Genomic DNA, 25,596 nt, shown 5'->3' with positions numbered 1-25,596 from the left:
GTTTCAGCTGTACTGTAAGCATATGCATGGTGTATTTACAGTAACCAAGAAAAAAGTGTGAATGTACACACCCTTTTTGCCTAAATAAATGTTATTAAAATGTCATAGCAAAACTAAAGTAAAATATTAAAATAATTAATTCCGATTACTTTCGATATAATTTTTAGAAAGAAACATATTCAATATCGCAGTATGTTTATAGTAAGTAAGTAAAGTAAGTAAAATTTATTTATATAGCACTTTTCTCAGACAAAGGCCACAAAGTGCTTTACATATAGAAAATACAACTAAAATATATAAAACACCACACAATATATAAATAAAACAACACAATTCACGAAGACATAATGCGTTTCTGTCTGGTCCATTTATCCAAATGCTTGTTTAAACAGGTAGGTCTTTAAATGCTTTTTAAAAGATTCCACAGACACAGCCAATCTTAAAGACAGGGGGAGTGCATTCCAGTTTGGGAGCAATGACCGCAAAAGCTCGATCTCCACGAGTCTTTAAGCGAGAACGTGGAACAGTCAGTGAATTCAAATCACTCGATCTAAGAGAACGAGCTGGCACATATGGGTGAAGCAGATCAACCAAATAATTAGGGGCCTGGCCATGCAACGCTCTGTAAGTAAGTGTTAATATTTTAAACTGGATCCTGTATTCAACAGGAAGCCAGTGTAAAGATATTAACAGAGGAGTGATATGCGAGCGTCTGTTAGATTTAGTAATTAGTCTTGCTGCGGCGTTTTGAATCATCTGTAAACGGTCACGGGCTGATATTGTAAGTGAAGAGAAAAGAGCATTACAGTAATCAATGCGAGTTGAGATAAATGCATGCACAAGCATCTCCAGCTCTGAATCTGAAACTACCCTCCTCAATTTACTGATGTTTCTTATTGTACTGTAATAATAATATCGGGTAATTGTAAGAATTATTGGACAGATCATTAGACACGAATACATGTGTAACCGTGCTCTATTTCTAAAAGAAAATACAGAACTACACTAAGGAGCAAAATGTTTCAGTAAAGTTCCTTTAGGCTTTTCAAACGTTTCAATGTTTTGAACATTGATTGACGTGGAACTGGCCACTAAAATCGCTGGGATGTTTCAGCTTCCATGTCGTTGGCAGTGATTGGCCACTTGCGCTATGGGCGGGACAGATTTGCAGTAATGGTCTCCGCGCTACTGGAATTCGATAGCAGTGCCTGTGGTCTGAAACTGGACTAAGCTGCGAGACTAACAATGGAAGTTATGGAAAATTACATTTAAGTTTCCGAAGGCGCTTAATTCTGCATTAGCTGACATTTGATTAAGCCATTTGTGAAGTAAGATTCAAAACAAAGGAAGACTTGGCTTTAGAAGCACACTGGAACTATTTTGCACACTTTTTGGATTTTCTGATCGAGTGCCGTGGTTCTTCACGTCAGCACATTTTTGAGATTCGCTGGTAAGTTTAGAGCCGTAATGTAAGGGGTTAAAGTGGATCAGTGGGCAGTTAGTGCTATAACTGCGTTTACTTGGCTTTGAAATTGTATTACGTGAAATTATAGTCTTGGTTATTTAGCATTATGTGTCTGTCCGCCCCAGCGACAGCTGTAAGGTTCAGTAAGATTGCGTGTTAGGTGCGCAGCAGGCCCGCTCCTAAAGCGCAGCGCCGTCCTTTACCATCACCACGGGCATAAAATATGTTAGAGCAACATTCATTTATTTGTTTTGAGAGACTTCAGCCGTGTTGTCTCCCCTCCTCAAACACGTTTGTCATTGATTTCCAGATGGAGTTAGGAGGCATTATTTGACGGGCTGTTGTGAGTTTCAACACTGCAAGCAAGACGTGACGAAGCTTGCTCAGCTGCGTCAGTGTAGAGATCAGTGTATTAATATCTATGCATTAATATTAATAACAACTAGTTCAGAAGTTTTATGGTGAAGGTAACAATGTTGGTTAATTAATACTTTACACTGAACTATTGTCATTTATGTGGGCAATATTCTGAAAGTAAAAAGAGCTTTACCTGTTCACTATTTCTCATAAAGAGATGATATTGAAAGCTTTCGTTAGAATGCTATCAAAAATATGTACATGGATATGCCGTAACATCCATAATCTAATTTAACAGCATCTTATCTCTCTTTCTCTCTCGCTCTCTCTCTCACCCCCACCGAGCTTTTAGCCTAATGCCATAACAGTGTCAGGAGAGCTAAGAGCATGTAGACCTTTAGGGCAACTTTAGAGCAAACGCTAGACAGCCTTCCGCTGCGTACTGATGGATGTTGACTTCTCCCTCAGGCAAGAAAATGCCACAAACGACTCCCTTTGCCTCCACGTTTTCCCCAAGCCCCTACGTCGGACCTCAGGCTCCCTATAAACGGGTGGAGGAGAGCTGTGGTGGCCTGCTCTACCACAGCAACAACCTTGTGTCTGGTTCGCTTGAGGCTCTTATACAGCACCTTGTTCCCACTGTGGACTATTACCCTGATGTAAGTGCGTGGATGTGTCGATGGAAAACCACAATCCTCACCTCCCCTTAGTTAAAGCTAGGCATTTGATGTTCATTTGTTGTTTTTCTCTCAGAGGTCATACATCTTCACCTTCCTGCTTAGCTCACGGCTCTTCCTGCACCCATTTGAGCTAATGTCCAGAGTTTGCTATCTGTGTGTGGAACACCACAGGGTGGGGGACCCACAGATTGATAAGGTATGTTCTCTAAGGTACTCATATTATTGTAATACCTACATATTGTTGAAGTACTCACTGTAATGTACTCAAATTCATATATACAGTAGGGTGCGAAAGTTTGGGCACCCTTGTTAATTTTCCTGATTTACCTTTATAAATCATTGAATGTTTGGATTAAAAAATCAGTTAAATATATCATATAGGCTAGGGAACAAACACAGCAATATTTGAGAAGTGAAATTAAGTTTATATCATTTACAGAAAGTGTGCAGTAATTGTCTAAACAAAAATAGACAACTTTCGCGCCCCAATGTATACCCAGACAAATTACTTTTACTGTTTGTTTTAGACAGTAAGGACAAAATTAGAAATGAACAACCACAAGAAAATCATAAATAATCATTTGTGCAGAGAAGGTAACAATAACAAATGGGGGGGCTTGTTAACAATGTCAGGAACATTAATAGAAAAAAACAGGAAAGGGTGCATTAAAAATATCAGTTTATAGATATCATTATGGTATGCACGAATAAGTTTCTTTAGTACATTTAATATATTATACATTTTTATGTAAGTGCAATAATGCACTGATTAAATTAAAACAATCAGTTGGATTTAATCGGGTGCATTAGAGACATTTCTTTCTCATAAATGTTCAGTTGATTGCTTCAAGAGTGATGAACTGTAGCAATACTATAAAGCATGTTTTCTGGTGAACAGAAACGGATCCGGGATATCGCTCCAAAGATCGTACAGCTCCTCACAGAGTGGACAGAGACTTTTCCACACGACTTCAGGGATGAACGTATGATGCGTAGCTTGAAAGAGATGACCCATCGGCTCGCCTTTGGAGATGAGGTCAGTGCTCACTGTCACTTTCATCACACTATCACTATCATAGGAGCTGATGACATGCTCTCTTCTTTATTCTGTGCATGTTATGCAAGGTGTCTTTGAGCAGTCACTAGCCAACACACTGTGCCAGCCACTGGGGATCTGATGTACTGGAGTTTAGGGTTGTATAGTGTTGGTGCTTGTATTGAAATGCAAAGTGCAAGTGCAAAGTCAGAAGCATGAGGAGATCACAGTGTTATCTGTGCCTCATATAGTGTCAGGGACCTGTGTGCTGAGTGTTGACATTTGAGGGTCACTGGATACATGAAAACTGAACACAAAGACAAAAGGTTACCATAAATCTTCATGAATAGAAACAAAATATAATATACAAAAAACTAAATGTATTAATAAACAGAATGGTTTTCCATTCTGAATGGTGACCTGTTGGTGCACGTGCAGTGTTCCAAAGTAGTGTGAGAGAATTCACGGCATCTTTGCTCCTATGTCTCCTGTCATCGTGCAGTTGTCTCGGCGAGCCATGCAGAGGCTGATCCAGAGGCTTTTGCGTAAGCTGACTATCCTGGGACAGTATGAGGAGACACTGGCAACACCCACCGGCACACCCACCACCAGGCCAGAGAAACCAGCTGCTCTGAAAGCTAAGCAGCATGTGGCACGGAGGGAGGAGTGTGTCCTCACTGTGTGTGATGACCCCTTCATCCTCGCTCAACAGCTTACCCACATCGAGATGGTGAGTTTGGGGTTGTCGATTTGTCCTACCTTGTCGAAATGTCCTACCATAGCGCATCTTGATAGACGTGTCTGTCGAATATTTCCTACAGTGTCCGAGGGCATTGCGTATTTGTAGACGTATCTCTGTAGAGTTCGTTTACCTTATGAAAACATCATAATGTAGCACAAATCAGCTTTTAAAAGGTAGGATAATCTTTAAATTAAAAGTTTTATTTTGCGTATTCATGTATGCATTGTTATTAATACAAGCAAAGCAAATTGGATTGTTTACATCTTTGTATGAACATGTTTTTAGCCTGTGTGAGAATGAGGAGGCAGGAAAAATCGATGGGTGTAGTAGCCAGCCACCAAAAACATGACGTAATATTGACTTGCGCATGCGCAGTAAGTCTAGGTAGGAGCGCTCAACAGGTAGGAAAATTTGACAGAACACTTGTTTAAATAGACTTCACGTGTCCGTAGCACGGTCGATAATTGTTTCTCAAGGGACACTTTTTATTGCTGCGCAGCTAAGCACAAATGCCACAGAGCTCAAGTCTAGCTTGCTGAAAACGAGGGACATTCTGAACCAGAAATTCTAAAAAAACATTGAAGTAAAAGATGATGGCCCAAAGGAACTTTGCCAAAGAAATGAGCCGTGTCTGTTGTCAGGAACTACATAGGGTTTTAAAGGTCAGACGTGGAGTGGCGCGAGGGTCCGCGCGGCGAAAATGACATAATCGCGATGGCTCCGCCCGTGTACGAGGGTCTCGCGCGCTGTCGATTCGCGAGGTCATGCACTTCTCGAATTTTGTAAAGCCTTGTTTATACTTTCACGAGTGACCGTAGCTCTCGACTCCGCCCACCTCGCGCAAAACTGCGCGAACGGTGGAGGCGTTTATACTTTCCGTGTCACATTCTTTGTAGTTTTGTCCGAAACGATATGTGGTAGTATAAAGAAACACCCCTCAAATACAGGGCAAGGAACATTTACCTGACGAATTTTAATGTTGCTTTGTGTTTCAGGTTTGAAAAGTGCTGGAATTTAGGCTAAAGTACTTGAAAATGCTTGAAATTGTAACTACTTCATTTCACAACAAATAGCTATCTGACTGAACAGTTCTCCTGTATTACGTTAACAAATACAAGCCTCTTGTAATTCCAGGACGAAACATGAGAGAACGTGAGATTTACGTGGTCTACCACTTTGTGGCTGAGTTGCTGTAGTTCCCAGACATTTCCATTTTCTTATAATACAGCTGACAGTTGACTGTGGAATATTCAGGAGTGAGGAAATTTCAGGACTGGATTTGTTGCACAGGTTGCATACTATCACAGTTCCACGCTGGAATTAATTGAGCTGCTGAGATTGATCCATTCTTTCGCAAATGTTTGTAAAACAGTCTCCGTGTCTAGGTGCTTCATTTTATACACCTGTGGCCACAAAGTGATTGGAACACCTGATTCCGATCACTTCGAGGGGAGCGAATACGTTTGGCAATATTGTGTGTGTGTGTGTGTGTGTGTGTGTGTGTATCAGTGGGGAACATAAATATTTATAATAAAATGTATCCAATTTTATTTAATCTACTTACAGTTTGACAATCGACATCTAAACAATTACAAAAATATAAGCAAATAAATTATTCACCCGTGTCTATTCAATCTGTGCTGGAAGGTGAGGGGTTATGTTAAGTGGAAGCCTGTGAGCCTGTGTCTCCCCCTATCAGGACTGTGATGCCTCCGCAGAATGTTGGTGATTGGTGGTCCCGCTGTTCGTTTACAGAGGGCCAGGCAGTTATAATTCAGCACAATACCAGTTTCAAATGACAGTAAAATTGACCAATCATATCTTCCGTCTTAGTGGGCGGGCTTAACTGTATGATCATTTCCGCCCGCTGTGGCCCAGGTTTAATGGTCACGGTTCACTACTGGTGTACTACACACACACACACACACACACACACACACACTCTACAGGCCAAAAGTTTGGACACACTCTCATTCAATGCACTCATTCAATCTTTATTTCCACGACTACATTGTAGATTCACTGAAGGCATCAAAACTATCAATGAATACATGTGAAGTTATGTACTTAACAAAAAAGATAAAATAACTGAAAACATGTTTTATATTCTAGTTTCTTCAAAATTGTCACCCTTTGGTCTAATTACTGCATTGCACACTCTTGGAATTCTCTCAGTGAGCTTCAAGAGGTAGTCACCTGAAATGGTTTTCAGGTTTGCCTGAGAGAATGCCAAGAGAAAAATATTAAACATGTTTTCAGTTATTTCACCTTTTTTTTTTGTTAAGTACATAACTCCACATGTAATCATCCATTGTTTTGATGCCTTCAGTGAGAATCTACAATGTAAATAGTCATGGAAATAAAGAAAGCGCGTGTTTGAAGGTGTGTTTGAAGGTGTGTCCAAACTTATGGCCTGTTTATATAAATGGGTGCTTTGCGTTTAAATGGTACTTTAAACTGGTAGAACTCCTACAATAAACTAATTCTGTGTTGCATAAGGTGCAAACAACTTTAGTCTTGTCAATGTCTCCATTAAGAAGCTTCTTAAAAATGAATTTTGAAGCAAACCTGGCATCTTCGTGGCTGCATCCATGTAAGCACACGTGCGATTTCTTGTGGGTGGTAATTCACAGGTTTGAAAACTCGTTCTTGCCCCCTACTGTGCAATTTGGTTAGAAATACAGCTGAGCAATATGTTTATTTATTTTTCCTGTGACTTAACAGAATATGTGTAATGGCATTATATATTGTTCTGATACACGGTAAATATTTGATTCACTCCCCATCATCTCATCAGTGTGGTAAGGCAAACAGGATTATTGCTGCATTTTTAACAGACTTGATCACCAAAACCATCAGTTTCTGTTTGAATAGTACTGATCAGTGCTTTGTGTCCAACTGCAGGACAGACTCAGTTACATTGGCCCTGAGGAGTTTGTTCAAGCGTTTGTGCAGATACAACCCTCAGGCAGCCACAAGGTGAGTGTGTCACACAAAATACCAAGATGTCATTCTATGATAAAAGCTGCTTTAGTTAAGAGTTAGGAGTGACTCACTGAACCGGCTGAAATTAGTTATACATGTAAACAACTAGTTTTTTTAATGAGATTTCTAAATGACCCAGCAGAGAGGGTGGCTAAATGTGGAAAAACCCCATTTGTAAGTTATTTTTTTGTTTGCTTGTTTGTTTTTTTACTCAAACATGGAAATGTTCTGTTTACAGAATTTCTTCAGCAAAAGACGAGGCAATAACCTGGAGGCGTATGTTGAATGGTTCAACAGACTGAGTTATCTGGTGGCCACAGAGATCTGCTTGGTGAGCGAACATCAGTACTGCTCTGAGAGAAAGAAGCAGAAATTGTAATAAACTGTGTTTTTCAGCCATTTTTGTTATCATTTACATTGTTGTGATACAGGATACATGTATCGGAGTAGCTTAAAGTCAGTTAAAGAGATATCAACTGGAATGTATTTTACCATGAGTTCACATTTTAACAAATTTTTTGTCTTGTATTTTTCCAAAAATGCCCTTCTGCTTTCCTGTTTATCCTGTAATTAACACTCTGCTGCCCTCTGGTGTGTGCGCCTGGGCCTGTCCCTGTATGTGTTTGTGTGCGTGCGTGTGTGTGTATGCATACTTTTTAGCCAGTGAAGAAGAAGAACAGAGCCCGTGTCTTGGAGTTCTTTATTGATGTAGCACGAGAATGCTTTAACATCGGCAACTTCAACTCAATGATGGCCATCATCAGTGAGTGCATGCATTACTTCCTGTTGGGAATGTATACTTATTTATTATATTAACCTTTACCTGTGATTTATTAAAGACATTTGGTTTAACCCCAACAGCCGGGATGAACATGAACCCAGTGTCCAGGCTAAAGAAGACCTGGGGCAAAATCAACACAGACAAGTTCGAGATCCTGGAGGTAAACCCTAGCACAACAGTGGGGAGAGCAGCATCTGAACAGCATCCCTCATCTGGAGGATTTCAGTGTCTTCCAAATGTTTGTAAAACGAAGCTTGCTGCTGTTTGCTCTTGTAGCATCAAGTGGACCCCTCCAACAACTTCTGCAACTATCGCACAGCACTGCGTGGAGCCAGGCAGCGCTCCAGTACAGCTCACACTGCCAGAGAGAAGGTAGTGCACCTCTCTCACACCCCAACACAGTCTGATGAAGACTGACCTTGATTCTAATGAGTCTTATTGTTGAAATTTATTTTGTGAATCTTCTTCCCTGGTTGTGTCTTCTCTCAGATTGTGATCCCGTTCTTCAGTTTGTTCATTAAGGACATCTACTTCTTGAACGAAAGCTGTGCCAGCCGCCTGTCTAATGGTCACGTCAACTTTGAGGTGCGTTGGCTTTACTGAGCAGTTGAGAAGCCTGCTATTGCCTATGAGTGAACATGCCTGCCATTATGGTTATATTTGTTTTATAATTATTGCTTAGATTCTTGAGTTTTTACAGTTTTTCTCATCAATGACAGAAATTCTGGGAGCTGGCTAAGCAAGTCAGTGAGTTTCTGGCATGGCGGCATGTGATCTGTCCATTTGAAAGGAACAGAACAACACTGCAGTATCTCATCAGTGTCTCAATTTTCACTGAAGAAGGTGAGTGTTCATCCTCTTCAGATACGCTCCCATTGCAGGGCTCCCTTGTTATCATCATCACCATCATCATCATCATTACCATCACCATGCTCCTACTTGTTGTAAAACAGCACAAGTTGGATGGACACATTGGATTGGCCTCTTTTCCTTTTCTTCTGTTGTTAACTACCTCAGAATAATCAGATTGATTTTTGTTTTGTTTTGTTTTTTTTTTTTTTTTGTTCAGTGATATTTGTTCAGTCCAACGATTTCTTTTGTAATCACATGATTCAATTGTGTCTTTTTGATCGTCTATAACTGTTGTTGAACTTTTTAGTAGCGTGTGATTGCTTGGCCCATCTTTGATGTGCTACAGACTTCTTGTTTCCCTTTCAGAGCTTCAGCTGGCCTCCTACGAGAGTGAGGGCCCCGAAAACAGTGTGGAGAGAGACACACGTCGCTCTCTCAGGTGGTCACTAGCTCCAGAGACATTCTGCACTGTAGAAAGAAAAGTCTCGGCTCAAAACTGGTGCATCGGAAGCATGTTTTAATTAGCTCAGTGCCGATGATCACTTTAGGTGTGCATGTCAGATTTAAACTTCAAAGCATTCACTGAGGATATAAATTCAGTTTGGTAGCTTTACTAGACATTCACATTTTTAGGTCATTCTAACCATAAGTGTTTGGTGTGTTTTGTCGCAGGTCATCTCTTAGCAGGATGTGAACACTGCTGCTTTTGGACATTTGATCTGGCCCTGAATGATGATAATCTGTAAACTGAAAGACTGCAACCAGATACAGGAATGCTGAATGGCTGCACATTGTAAATGTTTGTAAAGTTTTTGTTTGTATCAGTACTTTTGTATATTTTTGTCCACCCCCCAGGCAAAGGATATGAGACTGGATTCTCATTACAGCAAAATAATTATGTTAAAGGAAACTTCTTGTGAACTCCTGTTAAAACAGTGGGAATAAGCTTAGTGTGTTGTGCATGTCGTCCTAGCTGAATGAAGAACATGTCGCTGGACGATCTCTTTGGGTTTTTAAGCTTCTTGTGGGCTGTTTTTGTACTTGCAGAAAGTTTGTGTTACAATCTTATAATTCCTTTTATATGTTTTTGGTGTTTATATATGTGTTTATATACAGAATGTTGTCATAAAAAAGTCTAACCGTATCAGTCTCAAAGAATGTGTTCTTCAGTGTATATAGTTTTTTTTCCTCAAGTATCTCTAAGCGTATGCAGAGGTATATTTGCAAACAGCAGCAGACATAAAAAGCAGAGTGCTTTGATATGTCATTCATTGAAGTAAAATCAATTATTATATTTTATGCACCTTATATTAGAATTGTTCCTGTAGCACCACCTAGTGTCTAAAGCCATGTTGCAACGTTCTGGACATCACGTTGCTAGTGATTGGACAGTTCAGTTGTAGACAGCGTGACTGTCAGTACGCAAGCAACATGCAAGTGTATGTCGTGTCCCCCCCCCGACACCCCCCCCCCCCCTCCCTGTCCTGGCTTTCCCAAATGAAAGTATGGTCACCCTAATGTATAATTGTATGCATAATGTGTCAATATAGACTACACTACACGAAAGGAAAATCCCTAATTATTTACAAGCGTTACAAGTGCTTCTATTTTTACGGTGGCTGTCTTATAAAAGGACAACGGATAGATCTGTTATAGTTTGCGCATGCTCATTGTACCAAGACAAGTTAATTTGTAAGCGTTTGCAGCGCACTGTTTTAGAAAAACTACTGTCTGGACTTCAGGGCTTCACAATTTGCTGAGCGGGGGTCCGTGGGAAGAAACCGATTATCAGCTCTCTACAATGACTCAGCGTGCTTTAACGTTTATATAAGAAGAGAACCGAGTCGTCGCCAAGGAATAAAGCGGGTGTGCTTCACCTCCTCCATGCGTCGTCCTTGATGTGGAATGCGTCGCGTGGCTCTTAATTTTGATGTTGTCACGTGTTAAGGACAGAGCAATGCCTGGAAATGGGGATTATGTTTGTACAGAAGAAAGGACATCCACTCTTTGGTTCCAACTTATGACTATCGCACTTTTAACATTTATGTGTAAAGGGGACGACAGCACTTGCAGTGGAGCGTTTGATTTATATTTTGTGCTGGATAGGTAAATATTACAGTAGGCTATTAATTTCAAAATTTTATGCAGTTATGTTGTATTTCACATGACAATTACCGAATGCTTGATTGAATATCTGAAAATTACATATTACAAAATCTCTCTCTCTCTCTCTCTCTCTCTCTCTCTCTCTCTCTCTGTCCCTCTCTCTCTGTCCTCGCACACACAGTCCAGCTCAAACTTAATCAATCTTATGTATGTGAACACACGAGTGTTACTGAAGAAATATCAGTTGACTATTTTCGAGATCCAAGTTAATGGGCTTCTGCCTCACATTGCTGCCCTTGTATGGGCCTGTTTATTTGACAACGCATGAAAACATTCACCATCATTCCAGATCTGGGAGTGTGTCGGACAACTGGCAGGACATATACTTATTTGTGGAGCAGCTAACTAATCTCTTTGTAAGGTAAGCAGTCCCCTATTCAGCCCAACACTGTTGCTCCCAGATTGAATCTCAAAATAAATGACCAACTTAGAAGAGCTTGCAGATGGTGTTTCCGTAGCAGAACAAACCACATGCACCCCAGAGAACAGTCAGAACTGTTATTGTGAACATATGTGGGACTACATATAAAGTTAATAGTGGATTACTATCTTTAACTATATAAATTTTATGGGTTGTGTTCAGTGTAGAGTAGACTGTGGCTGTGTGGCCTAGTCTGAATGCTAGAAAACTTAACTCCAAACTCAAGGATGTGTGTTGCTCATTTTGTTATCAGCCACCACACTAGGGTATTGTTTTAATATGATTTTTGTCAGGACTAGATGGAAAGCATTCTACATTTTGCACCAGTAACACACACTGGAGGGTCTAATATTTAGTTTACAGTTTGTTTACCCCCCCAGTTCCTAATGCACACATTTATTTATTTATTTTCTTTGCAGTCCAAAGATGAGAGTCTCATTCATCGTCTTCTCCTCCAAAGCAGAAGTGATCCTGCACCTTACGAGAGACAGGTACGAGAGGCAGGTACAAGATATTCACATGCTGTCAGTCCTTAACAGCGACTGCTGCCCTGGAGACTTGCCCCTCTGCTGCCCTAGGGAATTTTCCTTGCCATTGTTGCCCCTGGCTTGCTCATTAGGGATCTGGACCCATGTGATTGTAAAGCTGCTTTGTGACATGTTGTAAAAAGAGCTATACTGTATAAATAAATTTGACCTGGAGACCTGCCCCTCTGCAAGGTTCATTGCTAATGAAGAGGGCAAGCTCACTGGTGCTCAATAACATCCTTCCCATTAATTAATTATAACTAAAATTCTAAAATATGAAAGTAATTGAAATGTGCCATATTTGTCAATTGTGATTTTTCACCACGTTGTCCACATTTGACTGCATTGTCCTCTGCATTTACCCATCTGTGCAGTTAGAACACACACACACACACACACACACACACACACACACACACACACACACACACACACACACACACACACACAAACACACACAAACACACTAGTGATTACTAGGGGGCTGTGTGAACCACATGCCCAGAGCAGTGGGCAGCCCTAACTTGGCGCCCGGGGAGCAGTTGGGGTTAGGTGCCTTGCTTAAGGGCACCTCAGTCATGGCCTCAGGCCTGGGAATCAAACCCACAACTCGCCGGTCACAAGACCAATTCCCTACCACAGGACCATGACTGCTCATAAATATGAAGGGAATTTGTGAATGAGGTGCCTGCTCAAAACACACAAGCTAGTTTGAGAATCTTTTTGGTGGAGTACTTCCCAACGTGGGATTCGAACCACCTTCGTACACATGCATTGTAGACTTCAGCATTGTTTGTACTTGGGAGCACCTTGCTCAACACGTTGAGCTAATGGAGTTGACCCAAAAAAATCAGATAGGATTCGTCATGTTCTGAAGTCTTATTTCTAAGTTGTTAGAAATTCGGCCTTCAGGAATCAGATTCAGGAGTCAGGAGACTGGATGGCTTCAGTGTTGACAAGTTTATTTACACACAGAGCATGTAGCAAAGTGGATCACGACCAGTTCTCCTGTAGTCTATTTGGGAGGACCTTATATACATTGTAGAATGTGGGAGGAGGAAGGAGGAGGAAGATGAGGAGTTTAAGGGGGGTAAGTGGGGGATGAAGGTGAGGAGGAAGAGGAGTTTAAGGAGGGGTCACTGTGGGATGAAGGTAAGGTAAGACTTTAAAGGATATACAAACAAAGGATATACGTGTTAGGCATGCAAAGGTGGGCAACCATCAACACTTCTCAGGGATTCTGATGGTTGCCACATCAGGGGTTGATTGTCTCTGGAGATTATTCTTCGTCTGCTGTCTGTCTACATACAAAGGGGTGAGATCTGAAAGAATCATCTTTTCTCTCAAAGACAGCAGGTAAGGATGTACCTTACTGATGTACCTTAATTCCATTAAGACAAATCAAAATACATATACAAAACACATATACAAAATATGCATTTCATGTAATGATTCTCAGGAAAACTCTTATTTGGGCAGTAAATATGATGAATGTTTATTGAAATCCAAATAGGTAGTCTAGTGTAAACATTTTGAGGTAATGTTAGAGGAGGCTTGGACTTTTGGTGTAGTTTGTATGGTGCTGCTGTACTGATGGTAGCTGTGAAGGTGCTAATTAAACCCAAGCAGTAGAAAAAAAAATCCAAGCAGTAGAATTTAACAGACTGGACTTCACTGAGCCATGCGTCTCCATGCACCTCCATGTCAGGGTGCGTTCTCTCAACCAGATTCTCAGTTTTTACCATAAGGATGTACTGAATCAGCATTCTTTGTGATGGAAGTATTGTGCCAGTTTGGAATGTGCACACAGATAAGACAGGGATGGATGTATTGCTTACAACACATTTCTTACCTTTGACAAGTATTAATTACAAGTAATGTGAAAAATGTTCTGTGCTTTTAGGACTGCTATAGATGAGGGGTTAGAGCGTTTGAGAACGATCAGACCCGCGGGTGAGACCTACATGCATGAAGGGATTATAAAGGTAAGCATGTACTATTCATTCACACTCATTATTGATGTTATTGCATGTGCTATATTGTTAATAAAACATTGAGCTGTTGGTTGGATTGGTAATGTGTTGGTCATTTGTGGACTTGATCAGGCCATAGAGCAAATGAAAACTCAAGGCACAAGAGGGTCAAGCATCATTATCGCACTGACTGATGGGAAACTGGAGGTCTACCCTCACGACCTCACCGTGAAAAAGGTGAGGATGTCATCTAGCAACAGGCCACCAGGACTGTCCAAACCTAGTTCTGGTGCATCATGGCACTGCATACTTGATCGTGCTCTGACACACCCAATTAAGTGCAAATAAATAAAGCTTTGCTGAATTCAAGCTGGAAATTTGGAGCGGATGAACTGTAAATTGTGCTTTTGTACTCTCAAGCACACATAATGCACTACACCTGTCACATTCCTGAAACTTGTGCACGTGTGTGTGTGTGTGTGTGTGTATGTGTGTGTGTGTGTGTGTGTGTGTGTGTGTGTGTGTGTGTGTGTGTGTGTGCGCGCGTGTTCAGGCTGATCTGGCCAGGGATTATGGTGCACGTGTGTACTGCGTGGGGGTGAAGGACTTCGATGCTCAGCAAGTATGTCATCTGTTTGCATGGCCTTAACATTGTGTAAAAGAATACTTGCATCCCAGTTCCCAAAGAGTAGGCAAAAACATCAGCGTTGAAGTAAGCAGTACGGTATGTTTTGTGTAAACACTGTAGGTGTTCATTCATCACATTGAACACCTACAGTGAACTATGTGGTACCATTTTGAGTTACAAACCACTAATGCAAAATAAATTAGTGAATAAGCTAATTCACTAATTCTCTCAACCAGAGAGTGGAGTTTCCATGTTCTCCCTGTGTTTGCGTGGGTTTCCTCCGGGATCTCCGGTTTCCTCCCACAGTCCAAAAACATGGAGGTTAGGTAAATTGGCAGTCAACAAAAAATTCTCCCTGAGTGTGTGTCTGTGTCTCTATGTTCAATAAAAAAAGTAGTGTGTGTGCTTGTATGCCCAGTGGTGGATGGTGCTCTGCCACTAGAGTCTGTCCTCTCTCCCCTTCCTGCACCCCATTCAGTCCCCCAGGGGGCTGTGGCTTCCGGTAGAGAGTACGCTGTGCGCAATTGGCTGCCGCTTCTCGCCGGTGTGTGTGTGATTGATTGTCTGTGACTTGTACCTGTGTTAAATTGTAAAGCGCCTTGGGAATCTGGAAAGGTGCTATATAAATCGAACATTCATTCATTCATTCATTCAAATTAGTGAGATAAACAGTAGAGAGTGTAACTAAAGTACATTGTAATACAAACAAGTACTCGCAGAACAGTCTGGTCTAGATCGCTTTGGATAATTTTTTGTAGAATTGGTGTATGAAAGATTCTATAATATAAAGAAAGCGAGAGATGTAAGAGTGATTTGTGAGGGATGGGAGGGTTAATATGAAGCCGATGTTCCAGCAGGTCCATGTAATTTGATCTGGGGAATTAGATTGCGGCAGCTAGGCACATCCTGCTTGTACAGTTGTTGGAGACTAGAGTTGAAAGCTCCTAAGTACCAGTATGGAAATGTTCCCAAGTCTGTATAAATGAATGTGTGTGACAATAGGAATACTTAATGGATTTGGGTGTGTTATGTGTATGATATATGTGTTTATTTCCAGCTTTCAGATATTGCTGACAGCATGGATCATGTGTTTCCTGTATTAGATGGATTCCATGCACTCAAGTCTATCGTAAATTCTGTAAGATAAAGGCAATTTCACAATACATTGTGATTAATATATTGCATGTTGCCATCTAACAAATGTTGAATTTGTTTTTCACAGATACTCAAGAAATCGTGCATTGAGATTTTTGCTATTGAGCCCTCCAGTGTTTGTGTGAATGGTATGATGTGCTAAGCTCCAAAATAATTTTAATTCAAATTTACTATCTAGAGAATGCTGGCATTGTTTTGCATAATAAAAACAATTCTGAAACAATTCTCTTTCAGAATCATTCAACATTGTTGTGAGAGGGAGGGGCTTCACTCAGGGGCGGAGTTTAGAGGGTGTGTTGTGCACACTCTCTGTCAATCAGCAAGAATCCTACAGTAAGCCAACAGAGTTGCCATGTTACACTTACCAGCTGCTGCAGACAGCAACAGGCCAGATTTTACAACCCAATCAGGAGGTTAGACATTAGCTACAAGGATCTGTAATTTGACTTACCTCATAGTAATTTGGCTATGACAGAACGAATCATGGAGGACCACAATCATGTCATTATTTCTAACAGGATATCAATGTTCTTGTATCCGCAAATAAAAGCAGCTCTTTAGCTAACTTCCTGAGAGTTTCATAGTGATGAGGAATACTCCAACAATATTTTATTCAAGATTTAGAGCAGTGTAAATAGTCTTAGGGTGCGTTTTGTCAAATTATTGGTTATATACTATGTATAAATTATACCTTGGAAGCCAATTTGTGACACTTATAAAACGGAAAAAAAAATTATTAATAATTTGTAAAAACTACCGTGAAAGCTCACTAAAATGTGTTTTTGTGGATTCATACTGCAGTATCACTAAAATAAAATTATAAAAAAATGATGAAAACTGTGTTTGTTCTGCCATTTACTGTGATCTGTATCCTCTGCAAGGGAACTTCAGCAGCCATAGGAACTTTTCTCTGATCAGTCTGAGAGTTCATCGTTCATCACATTAAGTGAAAGCACTGAGTCCAGGACACTTTCGGTAGCACACAGTGATCTCATGCTGTTGTCTCTTCCTGTCAGATGAGAGGCCAAGTGTTGTGAAGGATGGTTATGTGCTGTGTCCCACTGCAGTGCTGACGGAAGCCGGACAGTGAGTAGCATTCTTCTCTTACTCTTTTAGAACAGAGCCTCTCTCTGGACAAAGCTACTGCTGTTAAACTCTAGCTGGCAGATTAAATAAGACATATCAGGAGTTCCTGTTGACTTCTGTTTTGGTTTCTGTAACCATGAGACTGCTGATAAAGAACAATCACATAGTGAAAGGGTCAAGTACAGTGCAGTGGGTGTTAGGCTTGTCCCGATCCGATATTTGGATCGGATTGGCCGCCGATATTTTTAAAAAATGTGTATCGGATTGGCAGGCACGAGAAAATGCCGATCCAGACTCCCAATCCAGTTTTTTTTTTTTGAAAGTCCGATCCAGTTCTCCAAGGCACCCATTTAGATAATCCATTCTGGTCCACATTTTCCAGCACACCTTTATGGGGTGATTTCTGTATCAAAAGTTCCACAGAAGCAAAAGTAAATCTGCAGGCAAAATTCAAGAGCAGAAAGTATATGTTGTGAATGCAAAACAAAAAAAATATATATCAAAAGTATATATTTAAAATATAATTGGTTACTTGAAACTTATTTTCTTTTGCATTTTGACAGTTTTTAGTTCCATTGTTTTTGTTTTTTTTTTTTTTTTTCCCAGTAAGGTCTTTTGCTTCTGAAATCTCTCTTTGCTTCTGCTTCGTTTTTTTGCTTCTGACTTTTGGAACACATTTCACGTGTGGGAGGGTCTTAGATGAAGGCTAAGTTCCTCTGCAATCTCCATTTGTCATTGATTCCGGACTGACACAGAGCTCTGAAAAAACGCCTCTGAGTCCAAGCCACGCCCACCCCACCAGCTTCCCAGCGTTTTCAAACATGGCGGAATGCGGGGGTTCTGTTTCAAACTGAGTTTTACCATTAAAGTTTATACAAAGGTTAAAATTAATTGCTAAATGGTCTGTAGATATTGCAAATACATATATTTCCTCCACACGTCAGTGTTTTCTCTCCATCCAGTTCACTAAAATTTAAAGTGTGCTAAATATTAACCGTCATGCTTAATGTAGGTATTATACAGTGTAGATAAAGGGTTAATATTTAGCACACTTCACCAGCGTGAGCTTTTAAAAAAATTAGTGTCTTCACTAAAATTTTGTTTTCATGTCCATCTCTTCAACTTTTTGGTTGCTTCATGAAAGAATTTTCAATACCAGTTTCTCTCCTCCATCCAGTGCATGTTTGTATTAACAGAAAGACTTCTGTCATTATAAGAGAATTGTTGTGCCTCCGGTGGATGATCCTTTGTAAGAACACACGTGCTGTTTCTATTCACAGTTCCATTGAAGTGCTGATCAGCTTTGATCATGGACGGTCCTACATCTCCAGCCCCATCACAATATATGCCCAAACATGTGTGAGTGTAGCACAGGATCTCAGTTTGCTGTGTTCATTACTAATATTGTGAATTACTAGTGCATGTTACACCATTTTCTATGGCATTAACTTTGTATTGTAATTATGCATTATGGGTATTTGGAGATATTTATATACAAAAGTGACATTGGCACTGTGTTGGATGTGTGTGTGTGTATGTGTTTGTTGGATATGTCAGTGGAACGGCATGGTGGTGCTGCTGGTGTTGCTGGTTCTGCTGCTGCTGGCAGGGGTGCTGTTGCTCTGGTGGTTCTGGCCTCTCTGCTGCACTGTGGTGAGTAAACAGCACATGGAACAGCTCACAGAAATACACCTCATAGGTTAGATACCCATTCACAAATGGTCAGTAAAACTATGAAGTACTTGTACATGTCATAATAAAATAATGTAATACGTCCTTACCATACATTAATTAAAAAATGATTAACATTCATTAAAATGTGAAATATGTATGTGAAAGGCGTCAGAATGTAAAACAATTCTATATGTTATTTATAAATTTACATATATAATATTGTGATAAAATTATTTTTACAGATTATTTGCATATAGTTTCAAAGTGCTTACCAACAGTACTAGGGAAATGTTGGATAATTGTGGATTGAACATTTGTGTCATAGGTCATCAGGGACCCTCCTCCATCTCGACCTCCTCCACCACCACCACTTCCTGTAAGTGGACTGTGGAGTAAGATTTGTGATTCAGTTAATCAATCAGCAACCACTAAGAATCACTGATTTCCTATGTGTGTTTAATTTCTTCTTTTTTAGTCAGTTCCTAGATTTTCTTCATATTTACTATATTTATCAAGAAGATCTCTTTATTTGGCTGTGTCTGGCCCACAGGAGCCAGAGGTGGACCCACCGCCTAAGAACAGGTGGCCCATGGTGGATGCTTCCTATTATGGAGGCAGAGGTGCTGGAGGCATCAAACGCATGGAGGTTACTTACGCTCCATCCTAAGCCTAAAACAAAACACCATCATTTAATAGTTGCAAAATGTGCCAATGGTTAGTTAGTACCACTGAATTATCCTTAAGCAAACCAGCAACAAAGTAATACTGAATAAAATAAAGAAGGCATACCCCAATAACACTTGAAGATAACAGGTCCCACTTTATTGTAGATCAGTGTTGGTGTGCAATTGAGACACTTTCCTGAGGAAGTCCCACAGGGGATGTCCCCCAAGAGTCAAAGTCAAATTTATTTATATAGCACTTTTTACAACACGTTTTCCACAAAGCAGCTTTATAATCGTGTGGGTCCAGATCCCTAATGGGCAAGCCAAAGGTGATAGTGGCAAGAAAAACTCCCTATGAAGGTAGGGATTAGGAAGAAACCTCAGGCGGACCAAGACTCAAAAGGGAACACATGCTCCATTGAGCGGCCCCCAAGATAATTCCAGAAAATGCCCAACACATATACAAAGAATTCACATATTTATTTTGTGTTCAGAAATGATGAAATTGCCCCACCTTTCTTGACATAGTGTTATATAATAATAGTGTTATTATATAATAATAAATTATTCAATATACACTCACTGGCCAGTTTTAGGTACACCTTGCTAGTACTGGGTTGGACCCCCTTTTACCTTCAGAATGACAGACAGACAGACAGATGGACTATGTCTTGACACAATGTCAAGAAAGGTGGGCCCAAAATGTGCCAGGAAAATATTCACCACACCATTGCACCACCACCACCACCACCAGCAGCCTCAACCTTTGATACAAGGCCTGTCTGGCACCAACAACCATGTCACGTTGAAAGTCACTAAAATCACCTTTCTTCCCTATTCTGATGCTCGGTTTGAAATGCAGCAGATTGTCTTGGCCATGTCTACATGCATAAATGCATTGAGTTGCTGCCATGTGATTGGCCTATTTGACATTTACGTTAATGAGCAGTTGGACAGTTGTACCTAATAAGGTGAGTGTATGCTAATTAAAATCCATCATTATGGAAGTTTAAAAATTGATATTATATCCCATTGGAAGATTTTTACTTGGGTCTGTTTCCCAGGCCTGCTAAGAGACTGTTCAAGAATGTCTCTTTCCCAGGCCAGACTTATTTCTTAACTTTTACTTGTAAATGTTTTAATTATCTCACTAGCATAATATATACTTATTAAACTTATATAAACTTCAATTAATAAGAGTGATTTAAAAGTAATTTAAAGTACCTTAGTAGCTTAAACGATAAATGTCTTGATCCCCTGTCTTAGTAGTGTGGGTAAAATACATTGTTACTTATGGTTTTGTATACAAGTCCTGACCCTGCACCACATCCTTCAGGGTTCTCCCAGCTCCAGAACACTGATTAAGGCAATACCTTCACCTGATGATTTGAATCACTGGACTATTAGGGGTGATCACTAAGATATGTAGTGCAGTGGTACTATAGGCACAATCCTGGCCTAAGACATGCCCGAACCAGTCTTCTGCCCTTGCTAGGTTCGCTGGGGTGAGAAAGGGTCCACAGAAGAAGGAGCACGGTTGGAGAAAGCCAAAAATGCCATAGTCAAGATGCCTGAGGAGGAAGTGGAAGATCCCATTGTAAAAGCTCCTTTAAGGCCACCTCCTCCCTATCACCCTCCACCTCCATCCAAATGGTACACACCAATTAAGGTGAGTCCATTTCCAAATGGTACAGACCAATTATGGTGAGTCCACCTCAGAGTGCAAATCTGGGTGGCTCATTTTGGCTGTTATCTGGGGGAATGCATGGCAAAGTAAAGATGTTTGTTCATTGATGCTGGATGTCCAGGGCCGTTTTGATGCCTTGTTGGCACTGCTACGACGACAGTATAACAGAGTTGCTGTCATGAGACCCACGGCAGGTGACAGGGTATGTTACTGTTTTGTGTTGTTTATGTATGACATTGTCCATTGTGACTACTTTTAAGGAAATCAATTCTGGGTTTAGGAATATGGAGCTACATGTTTCCTTCAAAAATAAGATTATTGCTCCAGTGACAAAATGTCTGCTGAGCATGACTGTTGCTTTGCCTGGCTGAAGGTTACTGTGCCTGGACTCTTAATTAATAAGGAAGCAAAGGGTTATGTGCAGATGCAGCTTTTGTGAAAATTGTGTGAATGAGTCATGGCTTGCATGATATAGACACACAAATTCTATGGTTTCATTCAAACAGGATTCTTAGGATGGTCATGAATAGATCCTTAGCCAAAGAATTAAGGATCCAAAAATTATATCATTAGCCGCATAATGTCATTAGCATCTGTGTGGCAGAGATGTTTGAGGCAGTTTATTTTGTCATATTTTAGACTGAATGAAATCATAAATCCGAGCAGACAAGGACAAGTCATTTTAGAGGAGGACACTTTAAAGAATCTCAGAATATGATCTTTGGCCTTTTTTGACACCTTGCTTTTATATTGTTTATGTTTCAGGGTCGCTGCATCAAGTTCACAAGGATTCAGAGTCAACAGGCCGGCCGCTAGTTGTTTTTAAAGTGTCTGCTTTGGCAGTGTAAACAATCTGTGTGCCTTGTATGTGCACATTTTTGTAATTTAACAACAGAATTATTTTTGCATATATTAGTTGTCATGTTTTTCTAATGACTTTTTATAATTTTAATGTTTCACTTCAGTGTGAAGGTTTGGTCAGTTATTCTGATTTTGACTGTGCAAGCTATTGGTTTGTATGTATTTTTCTTGTGTGTGTGCACATGCATAAACGAATGTGGGGGGTTGCCAAAGCAGAGTGTGACTATTCGTGGTTTCATAAAGGCCTCATGAACTTATGACTGTGGTTGAAATGGCAGTTTTTGATCCTTGTTCCTAATCTGACAATGTATGAGCGCACACACACACACACATACACACACACACACACACACACAGAATTGCTTCTTCCTACTTGCAATTCAGAAGCATTTTGCTTGCAGGGCTGATGGACGTCTGTCCAAAACATCCTGTTTCTCTGTATCTGGAAACTTTGTGTACTTTACTACAATTTTTAATATATCTATGTATATTTCTTTGTCTCTCTCACCTACACACACTATATAATATACACTACCGTTCAAAAGTTTGGGGTCACTTACAAATGTTCTTATTTTTGAAAGAAAATCAGTTTTTATTTCAATTTAGCTAACATTAAATGCATCAAAAAGAGTATATACACTCTATACATTATTAATGTGGTAAATGACTATTCTAGCTGTAAACATCTGGTTTTTAATGCAATATCTACATAGATGTATGGAGACCTATTTCCAACAACCATCACTCCAGTGTTGTAATCGTACATTGTGTTTGCTAACTCTGTAAGGAGGCTATTGGATTTTTATAAAACCCTTGAAAACCCTTGTGCAAGTAGGTTAGCACAGCTGAAAACAGTTTTGCTGATTAGAGAAGCTATAAAACTGACCTTCTTTTGAGCTAGTTGAGAATCTGGAGCATTACAATTGTTGGTTCGATTAAACTCACAAAATGGCCAGAAAAAAACAACTTTCAATTGAAACTCGACAGTCTATTCTTGTTCTGAGAAATGAAGTCTATTCCATGCGAGACATTGCCAAGAAACTGAAGATTTCCTACAATGGTGTGTACTACTCCCTTCAGAGGAGAGCACAGACAGGCTCTAACCAGTGTAGAAGGAGAAGTGGAAGGCCCCGCTGCATAACTGAGCAAGAAGACAAGTACATTAGAGTCTCCAGTTTGAGAAATCGACGCTTCACAGGTCCTCAACTGGCAGCTTCATTAAATAGTACCCGCAAAACGCCAGTGTCAACGTCTACAGTGAAGAGGTGACTCCGGCATGCTGGCCTTTAGGGCAGAGTGGCAAAGAAAAAGCCATATCTGGCTAATAAAAGAAAAAGATGAATATGGGCAAAAGAACACAGACATTGGACAGAGGAAGATTGGAAAAAAGTTATGGACAGATGAATCAAAGTTTGAGGTGTTTGGATCCAGAGGTGGGGACTCGAGTCACATGACTTGGACTCGAGTCAGACTCGAGTCATTAATATTAAGACTTTTGACTTGACTTGAAAAAATATTCAGAGACTTAGACTTGACTTGGACTTTTACACCAATAACTTGGGACTTGAATTGGACTTGAACCTGTTTACTTGCAAAGACTTGATTTTTTTTACCCCAAATCTAAATTTTAAAACGCATATTAATATTTATAAAGTGCGCCCCATTCATTTCATTTCCGTCCTTCTGACGCAGACCGGTCCTCTGTTTTTCCACACTCTGTACGTGTGTGTGTGTGTGTGTGTGTGTGTGTGCATGAGCTGCAGCACAACCAATCAAATGGGGGGGGTCAGCGAATGTGAATTGTTACCGGGCGGGGTGTAAAATGGACACAAATTAAGTATTATATCGCGATCGATCGATCGCCAGTGGTTGGTGCCAGAGCGAACTAGTAACTCATTGAATCATAGATAAGGATCAGAGGTAAATAAACTAGATTTTTTTTTTCGGCGTGAGAAATCGGATGTGTGGCGTGAGAGCGTGTGAAGACGGTCAAATGCGTGTGTCTCACGCTCAATGCGTGAGAGTTGGCAACCCTGGGTTCTGTATCTGAACTCAGGGAAGAGAGCCTCTCTCTGTCACCATCATATCCAGTTCTATCTCAGCATGGATTGTGTATTTGAAGACATCTACGTCAAGAAAAAATATATTGGCAAAAGTGGAGCGAGTTTTCAGCTATGGGGACATCATTCTACGGCCTCATCGTGCACAAATGACATACAGACTTTTGGCCAGTTTGGTCTTTTGCAAATGCAATGCAGAATAGTTTACTGAAATGTCTAAAGTTGCATTCCTGATTCCTGTTAATTGTTCAGTTCTTATATTTGTTTGTCTTGTGTCACTCACACATGGACACACGTTCTCCAAGAAACCAGATAAGAGAAGAGAGGGAAAAATGCTGTTATGGTTCTTTGTATTGTACTGTGAAAATATCAGCACTTTTTATTTGAACATGGAGTTCTACTTATGACTTTTTCACAGAATATTTATTTCTGGAAAATTGTAGTTTAAAGTATGAATATTTTTGCAGCGCATTTTAACAAATTGAACTGTGCAATAAAGAGGTGTAATTAAAAAATTTTTTATACTTCGTGTTTTCAGTTGCACATGTTTTATCAAGATTTGAGGAGAATGCAGATTTAAAAAAGAACACATGTCTATTATTTACATTTAAAATATACCTGCAACATTGGTTAAAAAAAAAAAAAAGACTCGAAAGGACTTGAAATTCCAAGTTTCAGACTTGGGACTTGACTGTTGCCTGTCTTGACTCGAGACTTGACTTGACTGTCTTTGCTTGAGACTTGACTCGGGACTTGAGGATAAAGACTTGGACTTACTTGAGACTTGCAAAACACTGACTTGGTCCCACCTCTGTTTGGATCACACAGACGAACATTTGTGAGACGCAGAACAACTGAAAAGATGCTGGAAGAGTGCCTGACACCATCTGTCAAACATGGTGGAGTTAATGTGATGGTCTGGGGTTGCTTTGGTGCTGGTAAAGTGGGAGATTTGAACAAGGTAAAAGGGATTTTGAATAAGGAAGGCTATCAATCCATTTTGCAACACCATGCCATACCCTGTGGACAGTGCTTGATTGGAGCCAATTTCATCCTGCAACAGGACAATGACCCAAAGCACACCTCCAAATTATGCACAAACTATTTAGAGAAGAAGCAGGCAGCTGGTGTTTTATCGGTAATGGAGTGGCCAACGCAGTCACCAGATCTCAACCCCATTGAGCTGTTGTGGGAGCAGCTTGACCGTATGGTACCAAAAAAGTGCCCATTAACCCAAACAAACTTGTGGGAGCGGCTTCTGGAAGCATGGGGTGAAATTTCTCCAGATTACCTCAGCAAATTAACAGCTAGAATGCCAAAGGTCTGCAATGCTGTAATTGCTGCTAAGGGAGCATTCTTTGACGAAAGCAAAGTTTAAAGTAGAAAATTATTTCAAATAAAAAAAAAACATTATTTCTACCTTGTCAGTGTCTGGACTATATTTCTATTCATTTTGCAACTCATTTGATAAATAAAAGTATGAGATTTCAGGGAAAACACAAAATTGTCTAGGTGACCCCAAACTTTTGAACGGTAGTGTATATATATATATTAGGGGTGGGCATAGATTAATTTTTTTAATCTAGATTAATCTCACTGAAATCTTGAAATTAATCTATATTAATCTATATTAAAATGGCTCATATGCGTGTTACCCAAGTAATGACTAAAAGTCAGTTTTTGAGATAGGGTTTCTTAATACAGGGGGTGCGTTAGACCAGGGGCTCATCTCCTGTTTCCAAAATGCATCAATGACTGCTTGAGGAAGCTGTTCTACTTTGAAACTTGAAGAAAA

At 40.1% G+C, this 25,596-nt stretch overlaps 2 protein-coding genes and 1 long non-coding RNA gene across 10 annotated transcripts; 2 read left to right on the top strand and 1 right to left on the bottom strand.

Annotated features, from left to right (window-relative positions):
- Positions 1-488: 488 nt before the first annotated feature.
- Positions 489-10,042, top strand: rasgef1bb (RasGEF domain family, member 1Bb). 8 transcript variants are annotated; one of them, XM_077019182.1, is made up of 15 exons: positions 1,152-1,450; positions 1,776-1,808; positions 2,291-2,481; positions 2,576-2,698; positions 3,401-3,538; positions 4,041-4,268; positions 7,185-7,259; positions 7,504-7,596; positions 7,926-8,028; positions 8,127-8,206; positions 8,323-8,418; positions 8,536-8,631; positions 8,766-8,889; positions 9,265-9,446; positions 9,571-10,042. In XM_077019182.1, the coding sequence occupies exons 3-14, from the start codon at positions 2,299-2,301 to the stop codon at positions 9,417-9,419; spliced, it is 1,494 nt and encodes a 497-aa protein (XP_076875297.1). In that variant the 5' UTR covers positions 1,152-1,450; positions 1,776-1,808; positions 2,291-2,298; the 3' UTR covers positions 9,420-9,446; positions 9,571-10,042. The 8 variants fall into 8 exon arrangements, with proteins under 8 accessions (XP_076875299.1, XP_076875297.1, XP_076875293.1 ...); XM_077019178.1 differs by having other exon boundaries at positions 1,776-1,856; XM_077019179.1 differs by having other exon boundaries at positions 1,776-1,862.
- A 423-nt stretch (positions 10,043-10,465) lies between these two features.
- Positions 10,466-21,998, top strand: antxr2b (ANTXR cell adhesion molecule 2b). The gene is made up of 17 exons (XM_077019186.1): positions 10,466-11,004; positions 11,354-11,425; positions 11,905-11,976; positions 13,916-13,997; positions 14,118-14,222; positions 14,539-14,607; positions 15,671-15,751; positions 15,836-15,896; positions 16,003-16,101; positions 16,785-16,854; positions 18,135-18,213; positions 18,412-18,507; positions 18,854-18,904; positions 19,079-19,174; positions 20,689-20,862; positions 21,002-21,082; positions 21,646-21,998. The coding sequence occupies exons 1-17, from the start codon at positions 10,829-10,831 to the stop codon at positions 21,694-21,696; spliced, it is 1,515 nt and encodes a 504-aa protein (XP_076875301.1). The 5' UTR covers positions 10,466-10,828; the 3' UTR covers positions 21,697-21,998.
- Positions 16,035-20,693, bottom strand: LOC143525355 (uncharacterized). The gene is made up of 4 exons (XR_013133623.1): positions 19,318-20,693; positions 19,098-19,197; positions 18,801-18,913; positions 16,035-18,502 (listed from the first exon to the last, which is right to left on the bottom strand). It is a non-coding gene; the product is annotated as an uncharacterized LOC143525355 (long non-coding RNA).
- Positions 21,999-25,596: the final 3,598 nt, after the last annotated feature.

This window comes from Brachyhypopomus gauderio, chromosome 10, assembly GCF_052324685.1.
Source record: "Brachyhypopomus gauderio isolate BG-103 chromosome 10, BGAUD_0.2, whole genome shotgun sequence".
In the NCBI taxonomy this organism is placed as follows: Eukaryota; Metazoa; Chordata; class Actinopteri; order Gymnotiformes; family Hypopomidae; genus Brachyhypopomus; species Brachyhypopomus gauderio.
Note: the sequence above shows the minus strand (reverse complement) of the source record. Positions and strands in the feature narration are given on the sequence as shown.

Coding starts and splice junctions, on each gene's coding strand:
- antxr2b (XM_077019186.1), top strand. CDS start 10,829: ATGTTGTCACGTGTTAAGGACAGAGCAATGCCTGGAAATGGGGATTAT. Junction 11,005..11,353: donor TTATATTTTGTGCTGGATAG/GTAAATATTACA, acceptor CCATCATTCCAG/ATCTGGGAGTGTGTCGGACA. Junction 13,998..14,117: donor TGCATGAAGGGATTATAAAG/GTAAGCATGTAC, acceptor GGACTTGATCAG/GCCATAGAGCAAATGAAAAC.
- rasgef1bb (XM_077019176.1), top strand. CDS start 2,272: ATGTTGACTTCTCCCTCAGGCAAGAAAATGCCACAAACGACTCCCTTT. Junction 7,597..7,925: donor TGGCCACAGAGATCTGCTTG/GTGAGCGAACAT, acceptor CATACTTTTTAG/CCAGTGAAGAAGAAGAACAG. Junction 8,419..8,535: donor CTCACACTGCCAGAGAGAAG/GTAGTGCACCTC, acceptor GTCTTCTCTCAG/ATTGTGATCCCGTTCTTCAG.